The following is a 24,544-nucleotide window of genomic DNA, read 5'->3' as shown; positions in this document are numbered from 1 at the left end:
CCCTTTTTAGGGTTGGGATTGAGGGAAGGAAAAGTGATTCCAAGCGTAAGGGCACCATCAGCCCCCCTCTCTCTCCCACACCCTCTCTCTAGCTCTAACATCTCTCTCTCTCTCTCTCTATCTCTCTCTCACACGTTTCTCTCATGATTTCTCTCCCTCTCTCCAACGGCCTCTCCTTCCGCGACGAACACCGCCGCTGGCCATGGTTCTAGCCGCCTCTTCTCCTCATGATGTCGAGGTTGCCTTCCCTCATGCGAGGGCTCTCGTCATTTTCTTCCTCTCCACATGCACCATACGTTGACGCTCTCCCTCGCTGCTAGCCACTTTGACATCAGATCTTCTCCGACCTCCTCTTGTCCTTGTACGTTGCCGGCGTCATTCTCTCTGCTAGTGACACAAAAAATGCACACACAAATACTAGAAGGAATACTAGAAAATAAGAAATACTCGACATTCCCAAGAAGGAAACGACAACTGAAAAATAATATTAATCAAAACTAAATCAAAACAACTAAACATGCATTTAAATAAACTCAAGACCTAACTTCCAAAAGATAAAAATACCCTCAAATATCTAAAATAAAAAATTATCAAAAATAATTAAAAAAAGATATTCGAAGAAGCTGAAAAGATCCTAAACGATATTTTTTGGATCTGAAAGTTGGTCGATTACGGGTTCTACTCAGTAATAAATCTAGATTTTCGACGAGTTTTGATTTTTTAAAAAAATGTTTATTCTAATATCTGAATTAAAAATTATGACATTATGGATTTTGCTCCGTTCACCAGAAGAGGACAGGAAAACAATACATAATTAGATGCTAAAGCTACTTACATTGTTAGATATAAAATGAAAAGCTTGATATGCGGTCAAATTCATAGAGACACGGAGACATTTATATAGTAAAAGGTGATTCATTTATCCCAAGAGTCCTTCATCGTTGGTTTCATAGTAAGATGGAGTATATTATGGTGACTGAGTGACCTCTTTAAATGTGAAAGATTTTATTACTTAAGAGACTGTTCCTTTGGATATTTGATTCCTACTCACATGTGATAATTTACTATCCAAGTACCAATTTAGCTATGCCTATGGGGGCGACGGGGAGGCATTTATGAAAAATTTAAAAACCAAAATGCTACTTGATTTCAAATCGATCTAGAATCTGATTCCAAATGATTTGGGTTAGTCGACCCAATGTTAGCCTCTCCTTTGTTTATGGGCTCATTGAGGTCGGATATCACTTGAACTTTTGAAGCCCAAATGAAGGGCGAGTTTAAAAAATACTTAAAATGCGCACCTTGGTTTGATATTTATTTATTAAAGGACGCACTTATCCCCTAAATTACCTCTTCCCTTACTAAAAAGCCATTGGCAACAACTTTGTCTGTGGTTTTTGACCGTGAGCTAGCCACCATTAATAGCAGCCGCGAAATTGGGATCGACTAGCTGGAAATGGCCATGAGAATGAATGCACCTGCAAAATTATGACCAGGTAGGTGGCCACGAATGCTCGTGATATGTTTGGCGAGCTCCACCGTGAGCTCACGGCCAAGGACGGTTTGGGGCTGTAATAGATGGAAGAGGATTTTAGAGAATCAGTGACTCTTTAATTTAGTAAATACAGTACGTGCGTTTTTGAGTATCTCGAGTGATTTGGAATGTTGTCATAGACAAGTTCAAACAATCTGTGAGCCGATTGCTATTCTGTATTTTCCTATGAGTTTAACTCCTTGTTTTTTTTCGAAAAGCTCAGTTAATTAAGATCACGAATGCTTCGGGGATGACGCAGGGAGAGAAGTCTCTGCTTGCAGGTACAGATGAATTATTGTACGTGGGTGGTCCAGTCTATACTTTAGTCATGCACGCTACTTGACTTCGTTAACAAGTACAGTGAGTCTCCTACGTACAGAGAAGCTGAAGCTGCATGATTCATGCATTGGACACGACTGGAGCACGCAGTGACTGTCGAGTACATCTACAAAGCTCCTAGGCGCATCAAGTGTTAACGTTATGGTTCATGGTCACTGATTTGTCTCCAACTAGGATAAGAGAGATAATTAAGATAAGAATATAATTACAAGAAACAAAATAGAATTATGGCTATAAAAGAGAGACCCATTGCCCATCCTCTTTCAGGCCTACCGGATTCAGTCTTTAGATGGCTGAGAAGGAGAAGGAGAAGAAGGAGGAGAAGAAAGGCCCAAAGGTACTCAGTTTCCAATTCCTCCTTGAGAACTATTAATTAATTCTTTTGTAGTGAGCATTTGGTAGCTGTTTAATGCAATTTGACTTGTGCGTGTGCGCGCGCATGTCAAACTGGGATTTTTTTTTTGAACTGTGACAGGTCGTCACGGTTATCATAAAGGTTGATCTTGGATGCCGATGCTGCGCCAAGAAGATAAAGAGCACTCTGTGCAAGCTCCAGAGTGAGCACGCGATTCGTTCGTCTATTGTGTTTTTGAGTAGATGGATAGGAATACAAGGAAATTTTAATCGTGGCTTATTCTGTTTTTTGTTTTTTTTTTTTTGTTTTTCTTGATGTTGTTGGATTCTGTGCGATTTTTTTAGAGCGATTCACGATCAGTTCCTTCGGGTTCGATAAGGAGAAGAACACTGTGACGGTCTCCGGCCCCTTCGACCCCAACGCCTTCATAAAGCAGCTCTGCTGCATGGCCTCCAAGGTGATCAAAGACGTCTCTATCAAACCGGACCCACCGCCCAAGCCGCCTCCTGCGCCGCCGCCACCACCATGTCCGCCGCTGTGTCTGCCTCCGTGTCTGCATCTGTGCCTGCCGCCGTGTCCGCCGACCCAGCCCTGCTGTAACTGCCAGTGTCCGCCAATCAAGCCGTGTCCGCCTCCATGCCCGCAGCAGTGTCCGCCGACCAAGCCCTGCCGTCACTGCCAGTGTCCGCCAATTAGACCGCCAGAGTGGCCGCCGATTTGGCCGCCAACGTGGCCGCCACACATATGTAATACCGACTGTCCATGCTTCAAAATCGTGTGCGAGTCCGAGCCTTCCCCCATCTGCTCCATCATGTAGTTCAATTCTCTTATAACTTCGCACATAAATAATTCACTGAGCGGATCTTGAGGTTGAGGAACGTCAACCTCGGAACGCAATAATGTACGCAAACTTAATTTACCGTCAATCGAGTTGCTTGTCTATCTAGAAATATACAGTCTACTTCTCTTTATATATCGCGTCGATGTGAGTTCACCGGCGGCCGATGCTGCACCGTCGCAGCTGAGGGAGAAATGCATTAAAACGGCAGTGGAAACAAAAGCCAATGATTATGGTCACATTATTCAAGTATTGGCCTGCAGGTACAGGGCGAGCAACATCCAGAAAGACAGCAGGGCAATAGAGCAACTAGGCATTTCTCAGATAATCTTATCTGAGGAAGCTTCAGTCGACAATATGACAATATCAGTTCTATGAAGGAAGAAAACATAGAGGTGGGGCAACACCTTTCCATAGTTCAATCCAGCAAAAGAAATGGAGACCACAAAGACCGAGCCCAACGACTTGAAACCTGCAAGGAAGATGAGAAGCATCAAGCAAAAAAAGAATGTGGGTCTATCTAATTACTTCGAATATTGAAAGGTAATAAATCAACTGCTCAAATCACTTTAACACCATGTATTAACTACTCAGGTTAGTGGGTTGTCAAGGTCACTACAGGACTAGGCAGGACAAGTAACATGTCAGTCTTGAACAGGACTGTCACAATCGCCTATTCAGTACTATACAAGTGTCGGTTAGCTGATGGAACAAGATATTTCGCTTGTGCTGACCAAAACAGCATCTGTTTTTTTTTTAATACAAGAGGAACTTGACATAATAGCTCATACAACAGAAGAATTCAAACTCAGGGAGGTACTAACTTCAGTTACAAAGGATTAAACTACTCACTTTTGGCAGGTCTCCGCATCTTTCTCAGTAAATCACATGGTAAATATCTATCCCTATTCCAGAGAAAATTCTTGCATGGAACTTGTGACAGGTAGGCATGGATTATCACCCATAAAACAAAACTTCACATAACAATGCTGATTCATGCTAAACATGCTATGGATGCTAAGTAAAAACAATAATGGTCAGGATTGTATCAGCAAAGCCTACTCTCCCATTTTGGCCTTCTTTTTTCGGTCAAGAGACGTCAAACAAGACAGTTTAATGTAAATTACATCTCTTCCTTGTTATCTATGATTCTAATAGAATATCTGAAGAGATTACACTGCCTTTTGAGCCATATGGATATTCGTGGCACCTCCTGTAGAGGGATCAACTTTTTATTATCAGATTATATAGAATTCGTCACAAAAACAATTTGTATCATTAAACCATTAATAAGTTCTCTTTGAGATGTAAAATTTAAGATAAAAATGTTTAGCCTACGTCATTTCATTGGTCATCCTGGGTTGAGCATATTGGATCTAATCCCTGTCACGAAAAGATGATATCATGGCACCTGAGATAATTAATATCAGTCATCACTTGTTCTTCTTTGTACAAATAATATCTCTATAATATGGAATTATGGATATAACCTTAGTTATCTCAACTATCATTTAAACGATGTTCTGTGAGTAAGCTGGCGCGCCAAAAGGGGAAATTCTGACATGTATCACTATCATGCAATTTTTTAATAATATGGAATTATGGATATAACCTTAGTTATCTCAACTATATCGTTTAAACAATGTTCGGTGAGTAAGCTGGCGCGACAAAAGGGGAATATCTGACATGTATCACTATCGTGCAATTTTTTAATGATATTTGTGCAGTTAACAATTCAAACTATCATTGATTGTCACCCATTTTTCTACTAGCAAGCCCACAACCTTGGTTGTGAGTATGCAGCTTCTACAGTTGAAATCTCACGCTAGCATAAAGCATATAGTAGTAAACAATTTTGCTAACCAAACAGCAAAAAAAATTAACAGGGCAATTATCAATGATGCCAATATAGAAAGTAAATGAGCAAGAGAATCATTCTTATAATCCAATTCAAATATGAGTATATAACAAAGATTAAATGCATTCTAATGAAGACAGAATCTGTGGATTGGCAATTTGGAAGCCAATTGAGTTAGCTAGCTTTCCTTTTCCTATAATTAATTTAAACAAATCTGGTTAACCAATGCTTAATTAAGGTTATTTGAATAACTATAAATGAATTTATTATTTTTAAAAAAAAATGGAGTGTGATCTGGCATCAATCAATTATTTCTGAAATGTAATGACATGAAACACCAGTTCTTTATCAATCCATGATGTGCATTGCATTAGAGAAATCTCTTGACAATTTATGATTTAATAGAGGAATCATAATTTGTGTCGATTTATGTCATTTAAACCAATTATAGTAACTTATTGCATTTGCCATATGTCATCTCATTTGTGTACTTTGATGTTTTTTTTGAAGCTTAGATTGTATTTCTTAATTCAATTATTACACTTCCAAGCTACAAATTTCTTATGGTATCTTAATTTGATTTTTTGTTCCAAGTAAATCTAAACCAAGGATTAAAGTCATTTTGCAGAGTTTTGGTGGTCGAAGAGACAAGACAGATTTGGTTCCATGCCAGACTGACAAACTTTGGTGTCAGTGGCAAATTAAATAATGAAGAAAGAAGAATAGCTACACACCTAGAGAAATTATTCTAGATGTTTCTTCCTCACTCGATCAAAGCTATTTGTGACTGTCTATGAGTTGAAGAAAGCACTCACAAGTCTGGAACCTCATGGAGCTATTCACTAATCATTGTTAGATTTAGGTGTCAAAACCATCTTAGCCAATCATCAATCCTATGTCACCACATGACAAGATGTTTTCTACTTATATGTCATCATTGAATTTGAGATTCCACTCTCTTCGACCTCTATTCTTCTAGCATATAACATAAAATTAAAATCCATCTATTGAATTTAATTTAATGCCTTGGTAAGTTGGAATTATTTTAATTGTTTGAAGCAAAACATTGTATAAAATAGTATTTGTATTGAATCATATTGTATCAAAATATATCATCGCAATTGTTTTTGATAAATCCGGAATCATATGAGTCTAACAACTACGTTCCTAAATATTCTTGTATTATGTTTTAGGGAAATAAGGTATTGTGACTTACAAAATTATTTAACATGATATTAAAAATAAAAAATATCTAATCAATGGAGGATAAGTACTCTAGTTCCCTTATATAAAAAACAAGAGAGACGTACAAAACTGTACAAACTATAAGTGTATTAAATTAATGAGTCATACCATGAAACTTTAGCAAAGAGTAATATAAAAAAGATTAACTAAGGAGATTAAGATAACCAAAAATCAATTTTAGTTTATACCTAGAAGATCGATGATAGAAGTTATACATCTTCTCAGACAACTAATCGAAAAGTATTGGGAGCAAAAGCAAGATCTACATATGGTATTCATTTGACTTAGAAAAATCTTATGATAGAGTATATAGAGAATTCTAGAAAAGAGAGATGTTAGTGTAACATATATTGAACTAATTAAGAATATGTAATGTATGAGATGTAACGACCAGTAAAGAAGCTTTTCCAATAAAGATAGGATTATATCAAAGATCAACTCTAAATCTCTATCTTTTTAACCTAACCATGAACGTAAAAGAGCCTTGGCGCAACGGTAAAGTTGTTGCTTTGTGACCTAAAGGTCACGAGTTTGAATCCTAGAAACAATCTCTTGCAAAAAGTAAGATAAGGCTACGTACAATGGATCCTTCCCCGGGACCCTGTATGGTGGGAGCTTCGTGCACCAGGCGCCCTTTATGAACATGGACGCATTCAAGACACATTAATGCATGTTATTTGCAGATCATATCGTTTTGGTAGATGAGAGTAGTATGTAGAATCGTGATCCTACCCAGGATCAATTTTAGGTCAAGATTGAATTAGAATTGTAGAAATATATGATCCTATCAAAATCCCTAAAAATTTTATGATTAATAATTCATATAGAAAATGAAGAGGGTCATTTTATCTTCTCTAAATATATATAAAAAAAGGCAGGCCGGTGCACGAAGCTCCCGCAATGCGGGGTCCCGAGGAAGGATCCATTGTACACAACCTTACCCTATTTTTTACAAGAGGCTGCTTCCAAAATTCGAACCCGTGACTTTTGGTCACAAAGCAACAACTTTATCTTCTCTAAATATATATTTAAAAAAAGAGAAATCTAATTGCTTGTAATGCCTCTATCATGACAAAGTTTCTTGAAATTGCAAGAACCTCATCAAAATGTGGATTACCAAATTGAAGAATAATCAATAACTAGCACAAAACAAATAGAAACCCTAAAAGTACCACCTTCATCGATATGCTTAAGGATCTACGAAGCCGGAGGCCACTAGAGGATGGATTCGGCATTGTGGGCATCTGCTGCTATAGTTCTAGCATAGCTATCGAGCCTCCTGGCGAAAAATCCACGACGACATCGGTCGAGTCCCTCTTGCCTCCAGTCGCAGCCTCGACCGTACGAGGGTCGGTGACGTCAATATTGGCGGTTGCGGGATGAGAAGATAAACGATCGTTGGCCCATGGCTATTGCGGAATGGAATGAACTCAATGAAAAAAAGACCTAATAAAATTTTGGGTTGGGCTGGGTCTTTGGGGGAAAAAGGAGTCACAACCTAGTTTAAAGCTTACAAAACAAGTCCTAACCCAAAAAGTGTGCAAGATCACTGGATCGTGAAATCGACATGATTCTACCGATCCTATATGATTCTAACAATCCTACCATGATTCTACCACAAAAGACAATCTTGAACGACCTTGGATCGATTTTGTGTTTCAAGATCATAGAATCATATGATCCTGCGATTTGGATCTCAATTTTGCAAGGAGTAAATGCTAAATTAGAATCTTCGCAAAAAACACTAAAAGTAAAAGGTTTTAGGCTTAGCAGAATAAAGATAAAATAAATGAAATTTAAGTTTAACAATATTAGATGTAATGAGACAATTGTTAAGATAGGAGATGACGAATTGTCTAGAACTGAGAGCTTTAAGTATTTAGGATCATTTTTGCAAAACGATAGAGGGATTAGGAGAGATATCTTACATAAAGTACAAGCAAGTTGAAATGGAGGAGTGTGTCAGGTGTTTTATGTGATTGTCAAGTACCTCTAAAACTTAAAGAGAAGCTCTACAAAATAATGGTTAGACTTGCTATGTCATATAACACTGAATGTTACGCTATGACTTAAGCACATGAGCAAAAGATGAGTGTTGTAAAGATGAGGATGTCAAGGTGAATGTGTGGACATACAAGGATACACAAAATAAAAATGAGAACATTAGAGAGAGTCAGAGTTGTATCTATTGAGGGAAAATTTCAAAAGACACGTTTAAGAAGTTATGGACATGTACTTAGACGACCAATAAATACTCAAATTAGACGATATGAAACTAAAACAAATATGCACATCAATAAGAAAGAGTAAAAAAAAACTTGGTTAGCAATAATAAAATAAAATAAAAATTTATTCAAATATAAATGATGATATAATAGCGAATAGAGCTTAATGATGTAGAAGGATTCATATAGCCAACTCCACCTAATGGGATAAGACTTGGTTGTTGTTATGGTATGTTATCTTATATTTTATGAGATTCCTCTAAAAAGTAATTATGTTTCCAACTAATAAGACTTGAGCAAGGGCTAATATAAGATCACACTTGTTTGTCCCAACTATTTGTGGCTAGCTACATGAATTTTATTCCACAATTACACTCATGCAAAGCTTTATCTCTCGTAATATCAAATCGATTAAATTATTTTTTAAATAAATTAACTACTTTTTCTTCAATCTCCTTTTATCTTGTACTTATTTTATAATTGATTCAACTCTTCTACCTATAAACTCTATCTGTTGTCTTTGAATATTTCCTCTCATTTTATTATTGGTTGCAGCTGCAAACATTATTTTAGTTATAGTATCGAAATAAATTGTGAATATGATCCAAGTAATATATGTCCAATTTTCCTTGCTTTTTATTTATTCTTTACAGAAACTTCACACATCTATCTTAGCTTTTGCATCTCTGTTACATTAACTTGCACGTATTATCTCTTAATGGCCCAATACTCCAACCTTTAAAGTATGAGGATCATACCTCATATTTTCCTTTTAGCATAAGAGGCACATCAGGATCCAACGAGACTACAGAAGCTACTCTCCATTTGAATTCTACATTCTTTATCTTAATGATATCTTTATCCATGTCTCATTCTTGTTGAATAATAGCCTCAATATATCTACAATTCTTACTTACAAGAATTTTATGTTCATATGTCTAAACAATTTCCTCTTTTTTTTTTGTTATTCTTGAAATTATATTTCATATATATAGTCTTAGTTTTTCTTAAGTTAAAATTTCGGGTTTCTAAATTTTTCTCCACAATTCAAGTTTCCAAGTCAATCAAAGTACACTCACCAATTAGCACAATAACATCTACAAATAAAATTCACTTAGGTGATTTATTTTGATATGATTGGGCGATACAAGAATATTTATGTTCTATTATCTTAGCTGAAAAGATCATAGGTTGCTAAATTTCCAGATGATTTCAAAGGTAAATTCATATCTAGTCACCTATAGAAAAAACATATTTGTATCATCATCATTCCCCAACTCCTATTCCAGCAACCAATGAATTGCAAAATGACCAAACGCACACGGACGTAAGACGGGATACCAGGTAAGTGTAATACACATGACACCAAAAGACTCGTAGAGTTAATCAAAATGGGCTGAACAAAAAATAGCTTAGAGGTCTCATGCTGAAAAGAAAAAGAGAAAAATTGGAGGTTTCAGGATATGTGAAAAACTACCTGGAAAGGTCAAATATATCCATTTATTAAGTTCAAGGAAAGGCAATATCGGGCCAATCTCGAAAAACATAGCAGATGGGAAACAAAGAATCCTTATTGAGGAACCACTATTCGGAGAGAAAAAAAATACATATATTATCAGACTGATTATAGATAAACGAATATATAATTCATCCATAATTTCAAACCACGGAAGGATAGAGAAACCACAATCGCGACAGGAAAGGAGATGAAAAGAATCGAGTGCGGAAATCAAACCTTTTTTTTACTTCTGATAGCCACCACCGTGGGTGTTTTGGTCCTCTTCGATCGTCTTAGTAAGGTACACTTTGGGGAAATCATCAGAGCCGAAGGTCTTGGCTGCCATGATCCGCTCGACGTCAGCCTTCCTGAGGACGGTTCGTCGAACGGGAGGGCGGTTGCGGCGTCTATCACGAGTGTAGTATTTGATGTCGAAGACGGTCTCGGGCTCGGAGGTGGGGATGCAGACCTTCGCCGGCGGGGTGGCCGGACTGAAGGGGCGGTACTCCATGGCCATGGGAATGGCTGACCGATACTCGGGGTCGGCGCAAGGACCTGTGATCTCCCATGGCTTCTTGATATACTTCCGCAACGACTGCAACGCAGACTTGACGAAAGACGCCATTGTTGGGCGAGATCTAGGGATTGGGAATTCGGAGCAAGGAAAAAACGCTTGTTGTTAAAATTTAGAAGGGTTAGGGTTATGCAAGGTCATTTATTCACACCCTGGCCTATAATCGATTTTTTTAATCAATTTAATCGAATTTAAAATTTTAAAATCCAAATGATGTAAATTATCCAAATTAATCAATATTAAAAAAAAATAGAATTTCTAAATTAACTAAACTTTTCAATTCCAATGAATAATTCAGTTTAATTGAACAAACTCCTAATAAATGATTCCGCTCACACTATTCTAAATTTTAGGACTCTATGGATATTTCATGGGCATCTAATTTATTAAATTTTTTTAGGATTTAATATTTAGACTAAATAAATAGTATTATATTTTTTTAGAGTTTAGTATTTAGACAAAAGCAAGTGAATTTTTTTTTAATTAAATTAGCACCAAGTACACATGTTGTCCATAAATGGATGTACAAGTTAACAAAATTATATTTGTTACCCTACATAATCATTTATGGACAATCCGTGAGTATCTAATTTTTAATTATTTTTTAGAATTTAAGGTTTAGGATTTATGCTAAAAAAAATAGTATTATATTTTTCTAGGATTTAATATTTAGGTATACGAAAATGATTTTTTTTTTAAAAAAAAATAACAGTATGTGCACATAGGTTGCCTAGAGATGTGTCACTAAAAAAAGATTTTTTGGAACTAATTTTGTGATGAATTTTGAGATGGAAAATTTTTCTTTGAAAATAAGGCGTGGTCAAATTCTGCAATGAAAATATGTTAATTTGTCGTAAAATTTGTGATGAATTATATTTTTGTGATAAAATTCGTTGTAATTTTGCAACAAAAACAAAATTCATCATGCGACGAAATTCTATTTTCGTCCCAAATTTGACGACTAATCTGGTTTTCGTCCCATATTTAGTGACAAAATAGTATTCGTTGCCAAATATGGTTTGCAACGAATCCCCAGTGTGCCCCAGATTTGGCGATGAATACTATTTTTGTCACATATTTGCAAGGAATATAGATTCATCGTCAATCTGCTAATTTGTCAAATCTACGATGAATTATGTTTTAGCCACAAATTTGGCGACGAATTCATAGATTCATCACCAATTCAGCTATGAAAAACGGATTCGTCACAGATTTGTGATACATAATAATTTACGATAATTTGGCAATGAAAATAATTTATCGCCAAATTCGTCCTAAAATACTAAAATTTTGACTAGAACTTGGCCATTTCTCCATTTTATCATGTTAATATAATATATCAACTATTTCTAAACCAGTTTATATAACACATCATATTTAACATATACATCCAAGACATTCTATTTAACAACACATCCTATTTCATAACATGCACATCCTATTTATATTTTAAACCAAATCTACAATCATACAAGTCAAAAATTGTTAAAATAAAACCAAATAAACAAGTCAATAGGTTACAAATCAAATCCATACAAACAAACATCTTACATATCAAATCCAAATCAAATTCATGCAAACAAGTCAATCAAATCCATACAATTCAATAGGTTACATCACCAAATCATCTTCTTCTTCCATGACAAATATTTTTTTCTCCTTCCGTTATTCTTCTTTTCCTGAATAAAAACAAACAAACAAAAAGAATTATTTATAAAAAATAAAAATAATCTTATAAACTAACATAAAACTTAATATTTACTAACCCGTTTAAAATAAATTAACAATATTAATTAAAAATATAAAAATATAAAAATAAAAAAATAAAAAGTTCACAATAAAATAATTAATATTTAAAAATATTAATTATGAGACAAATAACATTCATATATAAATAAAGTCATGAAGAACCATCATTACCATTATCATCGTCGTCATCGTCATCGCCACCATCATCACTGGGAGAGGAATCTTACTTGGGGCAGAGCTCAATTGAAAATATTGCATTATAAAGTTTTGTTGCCGGCATAAATCTCTAATTTCTTAATCCCTTCGTAACCTTTCTTGATCCCTTCGTAACCTTTCTTAATAATTATATCTATTTATTAAATATGTTGGCTAAGTGCGTAAGAAATCTTTTAGACCCCATGACAGATGAATTAACAAATACTGTCAAGGTGAGCTTCATTATCATGAACCTAAAGTCAACTTCGTCAATTGTTAAAAGTATGCATATGTGTAAACCAAATTTAGATTGTCTACTTACATAGGATTTGAACCATGGTACAAATTTTTCTTCACATAAGCGATCAAACTCTTGTGTTGACAATTCAGGATATAGGTTTTGGAAAATTATACTATAAAAAAATAAATTATAAAACAAACAATTTACGACATAAGAAATAATAAAAAAATAAAAAATTATGTACTAACTCGTAATATTATGATATTTCTAGATAATTTAGTAAAATATATGTCTACGTTGGCCGCCATTCTTGACCAATTAAGTATCTCTGTTTACATGGTCTACTTAGTCAACTAAGATAGTTAAAATTGAAAATGAGTTCAACTTAGGATCAATAGAACTCTCATCATTTCTTCCTGCTCTTCACCTTTTTGCTCTGAACATAAGGTTCAAAATAATATGATACAAAAGTTGTTACTTTCTCCATAATATATGCATTAACAATAGAAGGTTCAACTCATGCCTTATTATTATTATTTTTTTTGCTTCAAATGATAAAGGAATCTGATGATAATAAAACAAATTGTATTAGATATTAATATATAACAAAATTAGTAACTTCATTCAGATTGTCAAAGTATCAAAGATGCAAATTTTTCCTTTCAAATGAATACATCCATGGAAAATAGATAGGTCCTCCAACTTAGGCCTCATATGATAAGTGAGCCAAAAGATATTTCATGGAATTAAAAAATGAGGGTAGAAATATTCTTTCCAAATTACATAAAATGATTAGAATGTCTCTCTCTAACATCTCCATGTGTGAATATCTTTAAACTATTGAGCAAATATAATGTAGGAAAATATTTAACTCAGTAATGGCACCCCATATAAAATTTAGTTAAAGTTCCTTTAAAGCAATAGAAATGAGCTTTTGCATGATTATATAGCAGTCATGACTTTTCAAATCAATCAATTTGCATTCCTTCACATGGACACATCTTTCGAGATTACAGACATAACCATCTAGAAGTTTCAATGATTTTAACTATTCACAAACAACACGTCTCTAATCCTTATTCAATGTATAAATCGTCATTGGCTTTGGTCCCCTACTACTTTTATCGACATCAAGAGTGGATCTTTTATAAAGGAGTCACATATCTTTTCTTGCATTCATATTATCTTTGGTTTTTCTATTGATATCCATCGTTGTATTTATCATATTATCAAAAATATTTTCCTTAATATGCATTATATTGAGATTATAATGAATCAAATGACTAAACTAATATGGTATATCCCAAAATATACTCTGTTTAGTGTTGGAACCTTGACGCCCGCTAGAAGGGGGTGAATAGCGTCTCACCCAAATCGATCGCTTCCTATAATGTTAGTGCACAGCGGAAATATAAAAACAAATACTAACAAGAGAAAGCAAACCTAACACGTTGATTTAACGTAGTTCGGAGATAAAGCTCCTACTCCACGACTGTCCGTAAGGTGGACGATCCCGATCCGTCGGTGGATGACTCCCCGGAAAACCTCCAGCTAGCTCAAGCTCCTTATCGGTGGAGAAACCTCGCCACAAACACTTGAATACAAGCACACCGATCACACGAAGGCTTGGGAGACTCTAATAGGCTTTAACCAAGTCTATTTCGTCAACCATGCCCAAACATCTCGAGCTCTATTAAATAGCGCTGTTTTCCCGGAAAACACTAAGCTATTTTTCCGCTATCAGTCGACTGGTCCTTTAAGTGAAGCCGACCGTTACCCAACGTTCGGCTACTAGTTGACTGCTACAGTGTACCAGTTGACTGCTACATTTTTGCAACAGTACTGCTACAGTGTCGCTACAGTGCTGATTCAATATCGCTACAGTACTGCTACAGTAAATCCTAGAACACATAGAATTTTACCCTGAGTACAATCACTCAGCACTCGTCCTCACCCGACCAACCTAGACCTAGCCTCCTCTATCAGCCTCGCGTCCCTCAGATGTCTCCCCATCCTTCACGTCTTGCCTTCTGGAGCTTCCTTCGGCCTTGTCTATATTGTCGGGTCTTCCTTTGCCAAGAGGCTCCTCACCTCCGGGACTTCATCCATTGCCAAGTCACACTTGGACTTATGTTGCCAAGACTACATGCTTAGACTTACACCGCCAAGACTCATTCTTGGACTTTCCTCATTTGCCAAGATCACACTTGGACTTTCCTTATTGTACTTGTATCCTGCACACTCACAATGCATATCAAATACAACAATAAACATAACTTAAACCTTTGCCCAAACATCAAAATCTAGGACATCTAGATTGCTCCAACAATCTACCCCTTTTTGATATTTGACAACCTGTTTAAGTTAGGGAAACATAAATGCAATACCTATGCAAATAAATATGCAAATCAATTCATGCATAAATAATGGAACCTAAATCCTTAGGCTCCCCCTTCACCTAAACTCTCCCTTGAGCTAGGATTTCCCGCAAAGGTAAACTTCTCCCCCTTTGCCTAAACAATCGCTCCCCCTTCACCTAAGCTCCCCCTCGAGCTAGAATTTCTTACAAAGGTGTATAGGTTTCCCACTTAAACCTAAACTTCTCCCCCTTAGCCATACATCAAAAAGAGCTCCAACAATATCCCAATTGTTGAAAACATGTCATCCAAATTAACCCTAAACTCATGTATTTACCCCCCATGGATTTCATACATTTAAATGAGTTGACACGGTCAAGAACAACATTGAAAAACACTTTTAGGCTGGTATCAGTCGACTGAACTAGGTACCAGTCGACTACCCCCTTCAATTTCCACTCACAGAACCTTCTGTGTTCGAAATACACTGTTACCAGTCGACTGGTATCGGAACCAGTCGACTGGCCTCATCAAAATGAGCTTACAGAGACATTCTGTGCTCAAAAACATTGTTACCAGTCGACTGGTAACTGTACCAGTCGACTGGTACTCTTTTTAGTAAAAATCAGTCTTTTTTACTTACTTTCAGAAATGCGCCAAAAATTCCACTGACCTCCAAAAAATCCCAAATTTTGTGGAGAAGTATATTTTATCCATGTCTACTTTGAAAAAATATATATATGAATATATTTATCACAGATCCCAAGATTGGCATAAAATTTAAAACTAGCTAAATAGTTCAATTGACAGTGACCTAAAGTCCTAGTTTTGGCTTTCTCTTGATGTATCTGCCCATACTAAATCACAATACTTCCCTAGCATGAGTTTATATGACATCTATACATCAAAAACTAATTTTTATGCAATGTGACCCCCAATGTCATATTTTTATGCATGAAACACATCCCAATTGTGCTAACCCACTAGGTTAGAGACTTAAGTCCGTCTCCTAACCACTTGGTATATTTGATAACCCATCTACCATGGGTCCCAAAGGATCTTCCTAACCTTAGGAATCTTAACCTTAGTCACCTCCCTTGGTGACTCATCGACTATGGCTAGGCCACTTCGGTGCACCTCGGGTGACACTTGGCCTACACAACTCACATTCTTAACCTTAGACATATTGTCTTTGGTTAATTTCTTCTTGTCCTTAACCTTGGACACCGCCAAGACTCATTCTTGAACTTTCCTCATTTGCCAAGATCACACTTGGACTTTCCTTATTGTACTTGTATCCTGCACACTCACAATGCATATCAAATACAACAATAAACCAAACTTAAACCTTTGTCCAAACATCAAAACCTAGGGCATCTAGATTGCTCCAACAATAGTTCATTTATGTGTGCTTCCATATTCATATGATGTACCATGTGACTCTTCAATAACAGATGAAAAGTTAAACACTACAAACTAAATATGTTCACCTGTTAATCTCAATGGATGTGTTCTTTCAATTCTATTCTTATTTAATTCAACTTTATTCTTTCTAAAATTATGATTTGGTGGTAAAAATTATGTATGACAATCAGAATAACTCGGGTTCTTTTTATGTTTTAATTTAATTGACTTTGATCTCTCCATACATATTAGGCATCCTAAGATCTCAGCAATACTCCAATCTGATAGCATACCATAAGTCGGAAAGTCATTTATGGTCCAAAGAAAAGCAACTTTCATTACAAACATCTGATTAGTATAAATATCGTATATAGGAAAACCTTCATCCTATAGTTGTTTCATCTCTGCAATCAGTGGTTGCATATAAATATTTATTAACTTCTTCGGATTTTGTGGACCAGGCACAACTAATGTTAAACACATAAAGGGTGTTTTCATGCACATCTCAGGTGGAAGATTATACGAAGTGAAGAAAGCAGGCCAACAAGAATAATTTCTTCCTGATTGCAAATGGAGCAAATCCATCAACAGAGACCTAATCTAATATTTCGAGTCTCCTTTGTAAATTCCAGATATGTTCTATCAAAAATTTTCCATGTGTGTGCATCTGATGAATGACACATTAGCCCTTCTTCTGTTTGATGATTTGTATATCAAGTCATGTATTTAACAGTTATCTTAGATGCATAAAGCCTATAATCTAGGAATTAAAGACAAATAAAACAACTGACTGTATGATCTATGTCGCTATTGACTTCTTCTGGTACTCCTGTACCTATCTTGATTATAGAATTTACAAACATCTGCATTTTCATTTTCTCCCCAATATAACATATAACCATCTTTGTAAAATTAATTCTTTCCATCGAAAGACCTAATTCTTTCACAAGTTTTTTTATACTGTAAAAATTATTAGGCAATATGTGATCACATGGCAATGTCTCTCCAATAACTTGAAAAAAAATCATTAAAATAATCTTGTGGCACATTATGCTCTGCCTTGACATTCAATAGTCTTGCGGTAAGAGATAATTTAGTGAAACTGTCATAACCAACCCCTAATGATTCATCTGCAACACTCAACACTTTCTAAAATTAGAGATATGTTTCATCAACACCTAGTACTTCTTTCTCCTTCAAGGATGATGTATAAGTAGTAAATATTTGTTCAACTATTAGAGGACAACTAGAACTTGCACTATGCAGTTCGAGAATGAAATATGACCCACTGTATTAATTACGATCCTCTTATATATATTTAATTGATTATAATAACTCTGATCACCACTAATAAAGACTTGTATGTTTCATCCATAATCATCATCAGATATGAATGGTTCACCATGGCATATCTAATTATAGTAATTCAAGGTAAAACTAAATCTACAAAGATGTTCTAAAACTTTTTGTCAGTGTAAAAATTTATAATTGTGACACTTTCTACACAGACATCTTATCTTATTATCATCTATGTACTCAACTTTACTAGATGCAAAATTTTAAAAATTAGATCAACCCAGTCATGAACTCATTAGTTAAACTCCAACAGTCAGGTAAATTGTTTTTATACATCCAACTTCTTTCATTCTGTATTTTATCTTTTTCCAATTTATCATAACATTAATAAAAACTACTACACATAAAAATTAGATAGTATACTAATGGTCAATACGCACTTAGCTTACATACAAATGGATAGTAGATATAACAAATAAAATCAATAGCATGAGATAGTACACTAATGCTATTGTTATTAAAACAAGTGTAGGTATACCTAACAAAGGCCAGCAAACACGAGTGTCTCTCCAAACATGTCAAATAAAGACCTTGCACAAACAATATTACAATGAGATATTATAATAACAAATACAAATAAGCACGGCCAGGCAAGGCCTGCCAAGGGCAGCTAAGGCTGGTCAAGGGCAGTCGCGACCAGTGAAGGCCAGCCAAGCCGCTCTAGTTTTGGCCTTGCCTAGCCGCTATCGGGTGCGGCTAGCCTTGGCTAGACACTACGAAGGCCAGCCGCAGCCGCCCGCGGCTAGGCAAGACCAAAATCGACAGGCTAAGGCCAGCCGCAGCTAGCCATGGTCACCCGCAACCAACCAAGGCCAGTCGCAGCCGCCCATGGCCAGTCAAGGCTAGCTGCCAGTCAAAGACGAGAGAAAAGGGTAAGGGAGAGAGAGGGAGCTTACTAGCCGAAGATTGTCGTCGTAGGAGTGGAATCATCGCCAAAGTCACCGTCGTCGAGGGGAAAAAGAATAGGGAAATAGGGGAATCAGATAAGTGTGAATTTTTAGGGGTTTGGTGATGAAAATTATTCGTTGCCAATTATGCGACAAATCCATGCATTCATCGTAAAATTGAAAAAAATAAATATGTACAAAATCGGTTGAGTAACCTAGAGAGCTCGGAATGACATGAAATCAATATCTATGTGTTCATTTAAATCTTCTAATTATATAAATGTTCTCAAACATCAATTTGAATCAATATATTGAGATCAGTAGTTTTTTAACATAAATTAGATTTTTTAAGCATATTCATGTTAAAAAAATCACTGATTTCAATATATTTGGTCAAATTGATGTTTGAGGGCATTTATATAATTAGGAGAAAAAGACGAATGCATAAGAACTGATTTCATGTCATTCCAAGCTCTTTACGTCCATCTCCCGATTTTTGTCACATTTATTTTTTTGTAATTTTTAATTTAGTCTACGACAAATCTATGGTTTCGTCACCAATTCTGTGATGAATCCATGAATTAGTCACAGAATTGAAAAAAAATAAAATAAAAAATAAATGTATCAGAAACCAGTTGAGAGATCTAGAGAGATCGAAATGATATAAACCTAGTTGCATATGTTCATTTAGTTCTCCTAATTATATAAATACCCTCAAATATTAATTTGACCCAATATATTAAGAACAATGATTTTTTAACATCAAAATAACTATAACATATTTAATCAATAACTTTTTTAGTATTTTACAATCTATTTATTTATCTTAGCTATTAAAAAATATATATTATGTCAAATTAATATTTGAGAGCATTTATATTATCAAAAGAATTAGGCTGACATATAAGAACTAGTTTTGTATCACTCCGAGCTCTTTAGGTCCAGCAACAAGTTTTAGAGACATTTAGAGTCATTTTAATGTTAAAAAATTAGTAACCTCAATATAATATATTGAGTCAAATTAATGTTTAAAGACATTTATATAATCAAGAGAACTAGACAAATATATAAGAACTGGTTTCATGTCATTTTGATGTCTCTTGGTCCCTTAACCAATTTTAGACACGTTTATTTTAATTTTGTGTTGAATCCATGGATTAGTCGCAAAATTCATTACAGGATGAATAAAAATTAAAATAAAAAATAAATGTGTCTGAAACTTATTGAGAAACTCATAATGACATGAAACCAGTTCATATGCGTTCGTTTAATTCTACTGATCATATAAATGCTCTTAAACATCAATTTGTCTGAATATATTGAAATTAGTTTTTTTTTTAACAAAATCTAACTTATGTTAACAAAAATACTAATATCAATATATTGGTTCCAATTAATGGTTGAAGACATTTATAAAATAAGGAGAACTAGATAAACACATAAAAATTTGGTTCATGTCATTCCGAACTCTCTAAATCTCTCAACCGATTTTGGGCACATTTAATTTTTTATTTTTATTTTTTTTTTTTTCAATTCTCCGATGAATTCATACATTCATCGCTAGTAAATTGAATTATTTTTTAAAAAAATAAATGTGACTAAAACATATTTTGAACTCATTTATTTTTATTTTTATTTTTTAAAATTTTGCAACGAATTCATTATCGTCACAAAATTGGCTACAACAATGCCTATATTATTGCAAGCTTGTGCAACGAATTCTAAATTTGTTATAGAGTTTGCAACGAATATCATTTTCATTGTAAAATTTGTAACAAATATGGAATTTGTCACAAACTTTGTGACGAATATGGAATTCGTCGCAAACTCTACTACGCATATCGAATTTCATTGTTAATTGGCAATGATTTTTGCAACAAAATATTATTTATTGCTAATTTACGATATAACTTCTTCGTTGCTAATTTTGTTGCGAAAATACTCTTATTCATCATTATTAATTAACCTCTAATTAAAATTTAGAAAAAAAAAATCTGTCAAATGAAGAGTTTAGACCAATTCAATTTTTTTATATAGTGATATCTAGAAGATCTTCAATTTTTTTTAAGATATTAGATTTAATATCTTCTAATTTCATCCTATAATATGTAGGTAGTTAGTCTGTACATATAGATATAACGCATGTAATATAATTATCAATTAAATTTATAATTGGTATTGACCATAATTATCAGATGATATAGTAATTATGGTTATTATAATAATATTGAAATAAAAATAATTCTAAATAAAAAGAATGGTATTTTTATTTTATTTTCTATTTTTTTTAATGAAACTGATAATAAAAGATGTTCTTTTATTTTTTTTATTAAATATTATAAAAATTTTGATCAAAATTTTTATAACATATAGCAATTAATTTTATTCTAAAATGTTGCTCGTGTAATAATTTTATTTAAAATCATTATACCATATATAAAATTATTATAATATAAAATAATTTTATTAAAATTATATATAATTTTGTACGCTTAATTAATTTGGATTGACGATATTACACATTATAATAATTTTAAATAAATTTTATAATAATATAAAAATGAATTTGATACAATTATAATAATTTTGATAAATTAAAATAATTTATAATTATTAATATTAAAATGAAAAATAAAAAGGAACATTATTTTAAATAATTTATAATTGGATTAGAGATTTACCGATCTATGGACCGGTCCGCGGCGCCACGGACCGGGCGCCTGTCATAGGCCGGCCTGTTACATCCAGATGGAACCCTGAGCGATGCAGAATTGCATGAGAAGTCGAAGCATTAGTAGTCAACGGATTACGTACCAAACGGATCATCGAGAAGATTCTTAACAGGGCACGTGTCCACGAACCATCGGTGAGCAATCAGCCACCACCATCTACGCGCGTCATTTACTCGACACGTGTCCATCCGATGAGTTAACGTCGCCATCGTGGTGGCCTACGAGTTCTGCGCAGTCCCCGAAAAGTCCCCGACAACCATCGCGACACGTCTTTATCAACCATCCTTCTCTCCACGCCACGTGTCCATCTCCTCGAGAAAGGACGAGCTACGTGGCGGAGTGTTTCCGGACCGGGGTCAAGTGAGAACGGTCCGTTTCTTTTTCGGTGGGCCCCGTGCGATGTGGCTAATCGTAAGGCGGTAGAGTAGGGAGTCGAAAAAGAGCCGCGCCGAACTGGTACCAGGTGGCGAGGGCACGTGGGGCCCCCGGAATTACACGTACGTAGAGCCGCAGGAGAGTCGACACGTAGCGAGAAACGTAAACAGGACGTTTTGCGGATATAGGCGCGGAGGGGACGTCCAAGGGCGGGGAGACCGAGGAGCGGCGGGGACGCGTGTCGGACGGCGAGCGGAGGGAGGAAGGAAAGCTAGATCACGCGCGTCGGGGGGCCACCAGGTGGCGACGCCAACGACCACGGGCGCCACGGCCGCGCCGGCAGCGAGAGGGTCGCGCCTGGTTTCGCGCGGCCTCACGGCGCCCAGGGAAGGACGCGTGGTGCGACGAGAGACGCGTGGAGGGAGTCTCGGTCTTCCCGCAGGGACAGTTTGGGGAATCCGTTTTTCCCGTGACACTCGAAAAGAGCCCCCCCTTCCTCCTCTCTCTTCTCCGTCGTCTCTGTCAAATCTCAATTCCTGACGGTCGTCGTCTCCCGATCTCGATGTTGTTCGGACGGACGTGGCGCCGGGGAGGACAATGTTGGGTTGTGATTTGAATCTTAACATCGTACAGCGTCATTCTTGGAGAATGTATTCGCGGTCGTAGGCTGGTGGCGATCTCAGGGCGTCTTTGGTAGATTTCTCGTGTTCCTCGCGAGCAAAGATTGAACTTTGAATTGAGACGTTGATTTTATCGAGCAACTCGTAGACAGCGGGAGGCGGTGGCGGTGGTTGGTTCGTGATGGAGAAAAAGGTATCGGATCGAATGCAGTGCTATCCGAGAGATTTCTTGAAGCGGTTCGGGAGCGGCGGCGGCGAGATAGTGGTGGAGGGTAACAAGGGAGCGCTATCGGAGGTGGAGCTCAGCCTCGGTCTGTCCATGGGCGGGTGCTCCGCGCCCAAAGATGGGTGCTTCCTCCGGTCCCCCTCGATTGACTCTCTCTCCTCCTTATTTTCCCACGGGAACGACTTTCCCGCTGCAGCGGCGGCGGCGGCGGCTCCTCTCGCGAGGACTCTCTCGTTGCCGGCGGACGCCCAGGAGAAGAAGAAGCGGAAGGAGTTGCAAAGCCTCAAGAGGTCGGAGGCGAAGAGGAAGAGGTCGGAAAAGAGCGTTCCGAGTTCCAAGGAAGACCCAAAAGGTGACATTTTGGCGGACGATGATCTGGACGCTAGCCAAATTCGGTCTAACAGAGCCGTTCCCTCTCTTCTGCCGACGCCGCCGGCGAGGAGGGACCGAGCTCGAGTTCGTGATGGATCCAAATGCTTCGCGGCACCAGAGACTCAAGCGTCCTTTGAATCTCAGGGAAGTAGCTATTCCGGTGTCTACGACCTCGCTTGCAGAGGGAAGCAAGGTGCGTATTGATCACTAGATAATTAGATTTTGAGAATTTATCATTAGAGTTCGATCAATTCGAGGTTAACAGGTGCTTAAAATATCACCATATCTTCCCAAATTATCGACATGATGGAATGAATTTAGTTGAACTCTAACCGATGCCACCTTGTTTATCATCATCATCTCAAGAAGCCATGAACTTGAATCTGTTTTTTCTTCTTTTTGCTATCAAATAACCTAATCAATTTCTCTATTATCATGCATATTTCTTGATTGCTGTAAAGCTTCATGGCCATTGCTGAGTTTTGTAATTTGTTGGTTAGGATTCAACATCTTGGGATCAAACAGTTCCTCGGAGGCTAAGAGCGCATCCCCCGCAATAGCATTCTTCCCCCAGCAAAAGAATCGTGCTCCGGCGATCGATCCTCCTCCGACCACCACGAGTCGTGCTGTCTCTGGCACTGAGAATGAATCGCGGAGGGCCAAGCTGTTCGCGAAGGAAGCAGAGAGGGACATGATGAAGGAAATGCCCTGTGTTTCCACCAGAGGAGGGCCTAATTGCCGGAGGATTGAAGGTTTCTTGTACAAGTACAGGAAAGGGGAGGAAGTGAGAATTGTGTGCGTGTGCCATGGCAGGTTCTTCACTCCTGCTGAGTTCGTCAAGCATGCCGGTGGCGGCGAAGTGGCTCATCCACTCAGGCACATTGTGGTGAACCCGGCACCGACATCGATCCTCTGATCGATTGCTTTCATTTTTCTCTACTTTTTAGCAGTGAACTTGATCTTAGCAAGGTGTAGGAGATCTGTTAACTTTTGTTGGCAAGTTGGCATGAGCAAGCTTAAGGATTGCACACTGTTTCATCAGAAATGTTTACATATGTGGAATGATGCATGGTTCTTCAGTCTGATACCTCTAACTTCCAGCACATATGTTGCTTTCAACAGCAGAACAAGAACTACAATTGAAGAACTGTATCAACTGTTCGTAAGATAAACTTACAGGAGGCTTGATACTCTAGCAAGAACCTAGAAGAACATGTTCAGTTTCTGGCAAGCATAAAGCATTGCATCAAAAAGACTTGGTGCGCATTCAGATTCTAGCCAAGAACCAAGAACCATGTGTTGGATGCTATCAAAGTCGTCGAAGCTGTGGCAACATATCTAAATTTCTAGCATCAAAGAGAACAAAATCAACACACTAATCTGAAAAGGAAAGAATGTCTCAAAAAAGTATCAATGCTATCATGAAATTGATAACATGGCTATCCATCTATCAGAGATAAACATGAACTGAAGTAATAAATGTATGACCATCAGACCTGAAATAGACATGGCCTAATCTATATAAATATGCACATCTATCTGAAATATATCCATTTCATTCCAA

The 24,544-nt window shown here is 36.5% G+C and overlaps 3 protein-coding genes across 3 annotated transcripts; 2 read left to right on the top strand and 1 right to left on the bottom strand.

Moving 5' to 3' along the window:
• The first annotated feature begins 2,021 nt into the window (after nt 1-2,021).
• LOC121979741 (protein PYRICULARIA ORYZAE RESISTANCE 21-like) lies at nt 2,022-3,199 on the top strand. Its single transcript, XM_042531730.1, has 3 exons — nt 2,022-2,210; nt 2,349-2,430; nt 2,573-3,199. The coding sequence occupies exons 1-3, from the start codon at nt 2,163-2,165 to the stop codon at nt 3,043-3,045; spliced, it is 603 nt and encodes a 200-aa protein (XP_042387664.1). The 5' UTR covers nt 2,022-2,162; the 3' UTR covers nt 3,046-3,199.
• Nucleotides 3,200-3,277: 78 nt separating this feature from the next.
• LOC121979742 lies at nt 3,278-10,593 on the bottom strand. The gene is made up of 2 exons (XM_042531731.1): nt 10,130-10,593; nt 3,278-3,538 (listed from the first exon to the last, which is right to left on the bottom strand). Exon 1 carries the CDS (start codon nt 10,515-10,517, stop codon nt 10,137-10,139), a length of 381 nt encoding a protein of 126 aa, XP_042387665.1. The 5' UTR covers nt 10,518-10,593; the 3' UTR covers nt 3,278-3,538; nt 10,130-10,136.
• Nucleotides 10,594-21,960: 11,367 nt separating this feature from the next.
• On the top strand, nt 21,961-24,067 carry LOC121979739 (ninja-family protein 3-like). Its single transcript, XM_042531728.1, has 2 exons — nt 21,961-23,173; nt 23,481-24,067. The coding sequence occupies exons 1-2, from the start codon at nt 22,564-22,566 to the stop codon at nt 23,894-23,896; spliced, it is 1,026 nt and encodes a 341-aa protein (XP_042387662.1). The 5' UTR covers nt 21,961-22,563; the 3' UTR covers nt 23,897-24,067.
• Nucleotides 24,068-24,544: the final 477 nt, after the last annotated feature.

The sequence above is a fragment of the Zingiber officinale genome, chromosome 5A (assembly GCF_018446385.1).
Source record: "Zingiber officinale cultivar Zhangliang chromosome 5A, Zo_v1.1, whole genome shotgun sequence".
In the NCBI taxonomy this organism is placed as follows: Eukaryota; Viridiplantae; Streptophyta; class Magnoliopsida; order Zingiberales; family Zingiberaceae; genus Zingiber; species Zingiber officinale.
This window is presented reverse-complemented; position numbering and strand designations above follow the sequence as displayed.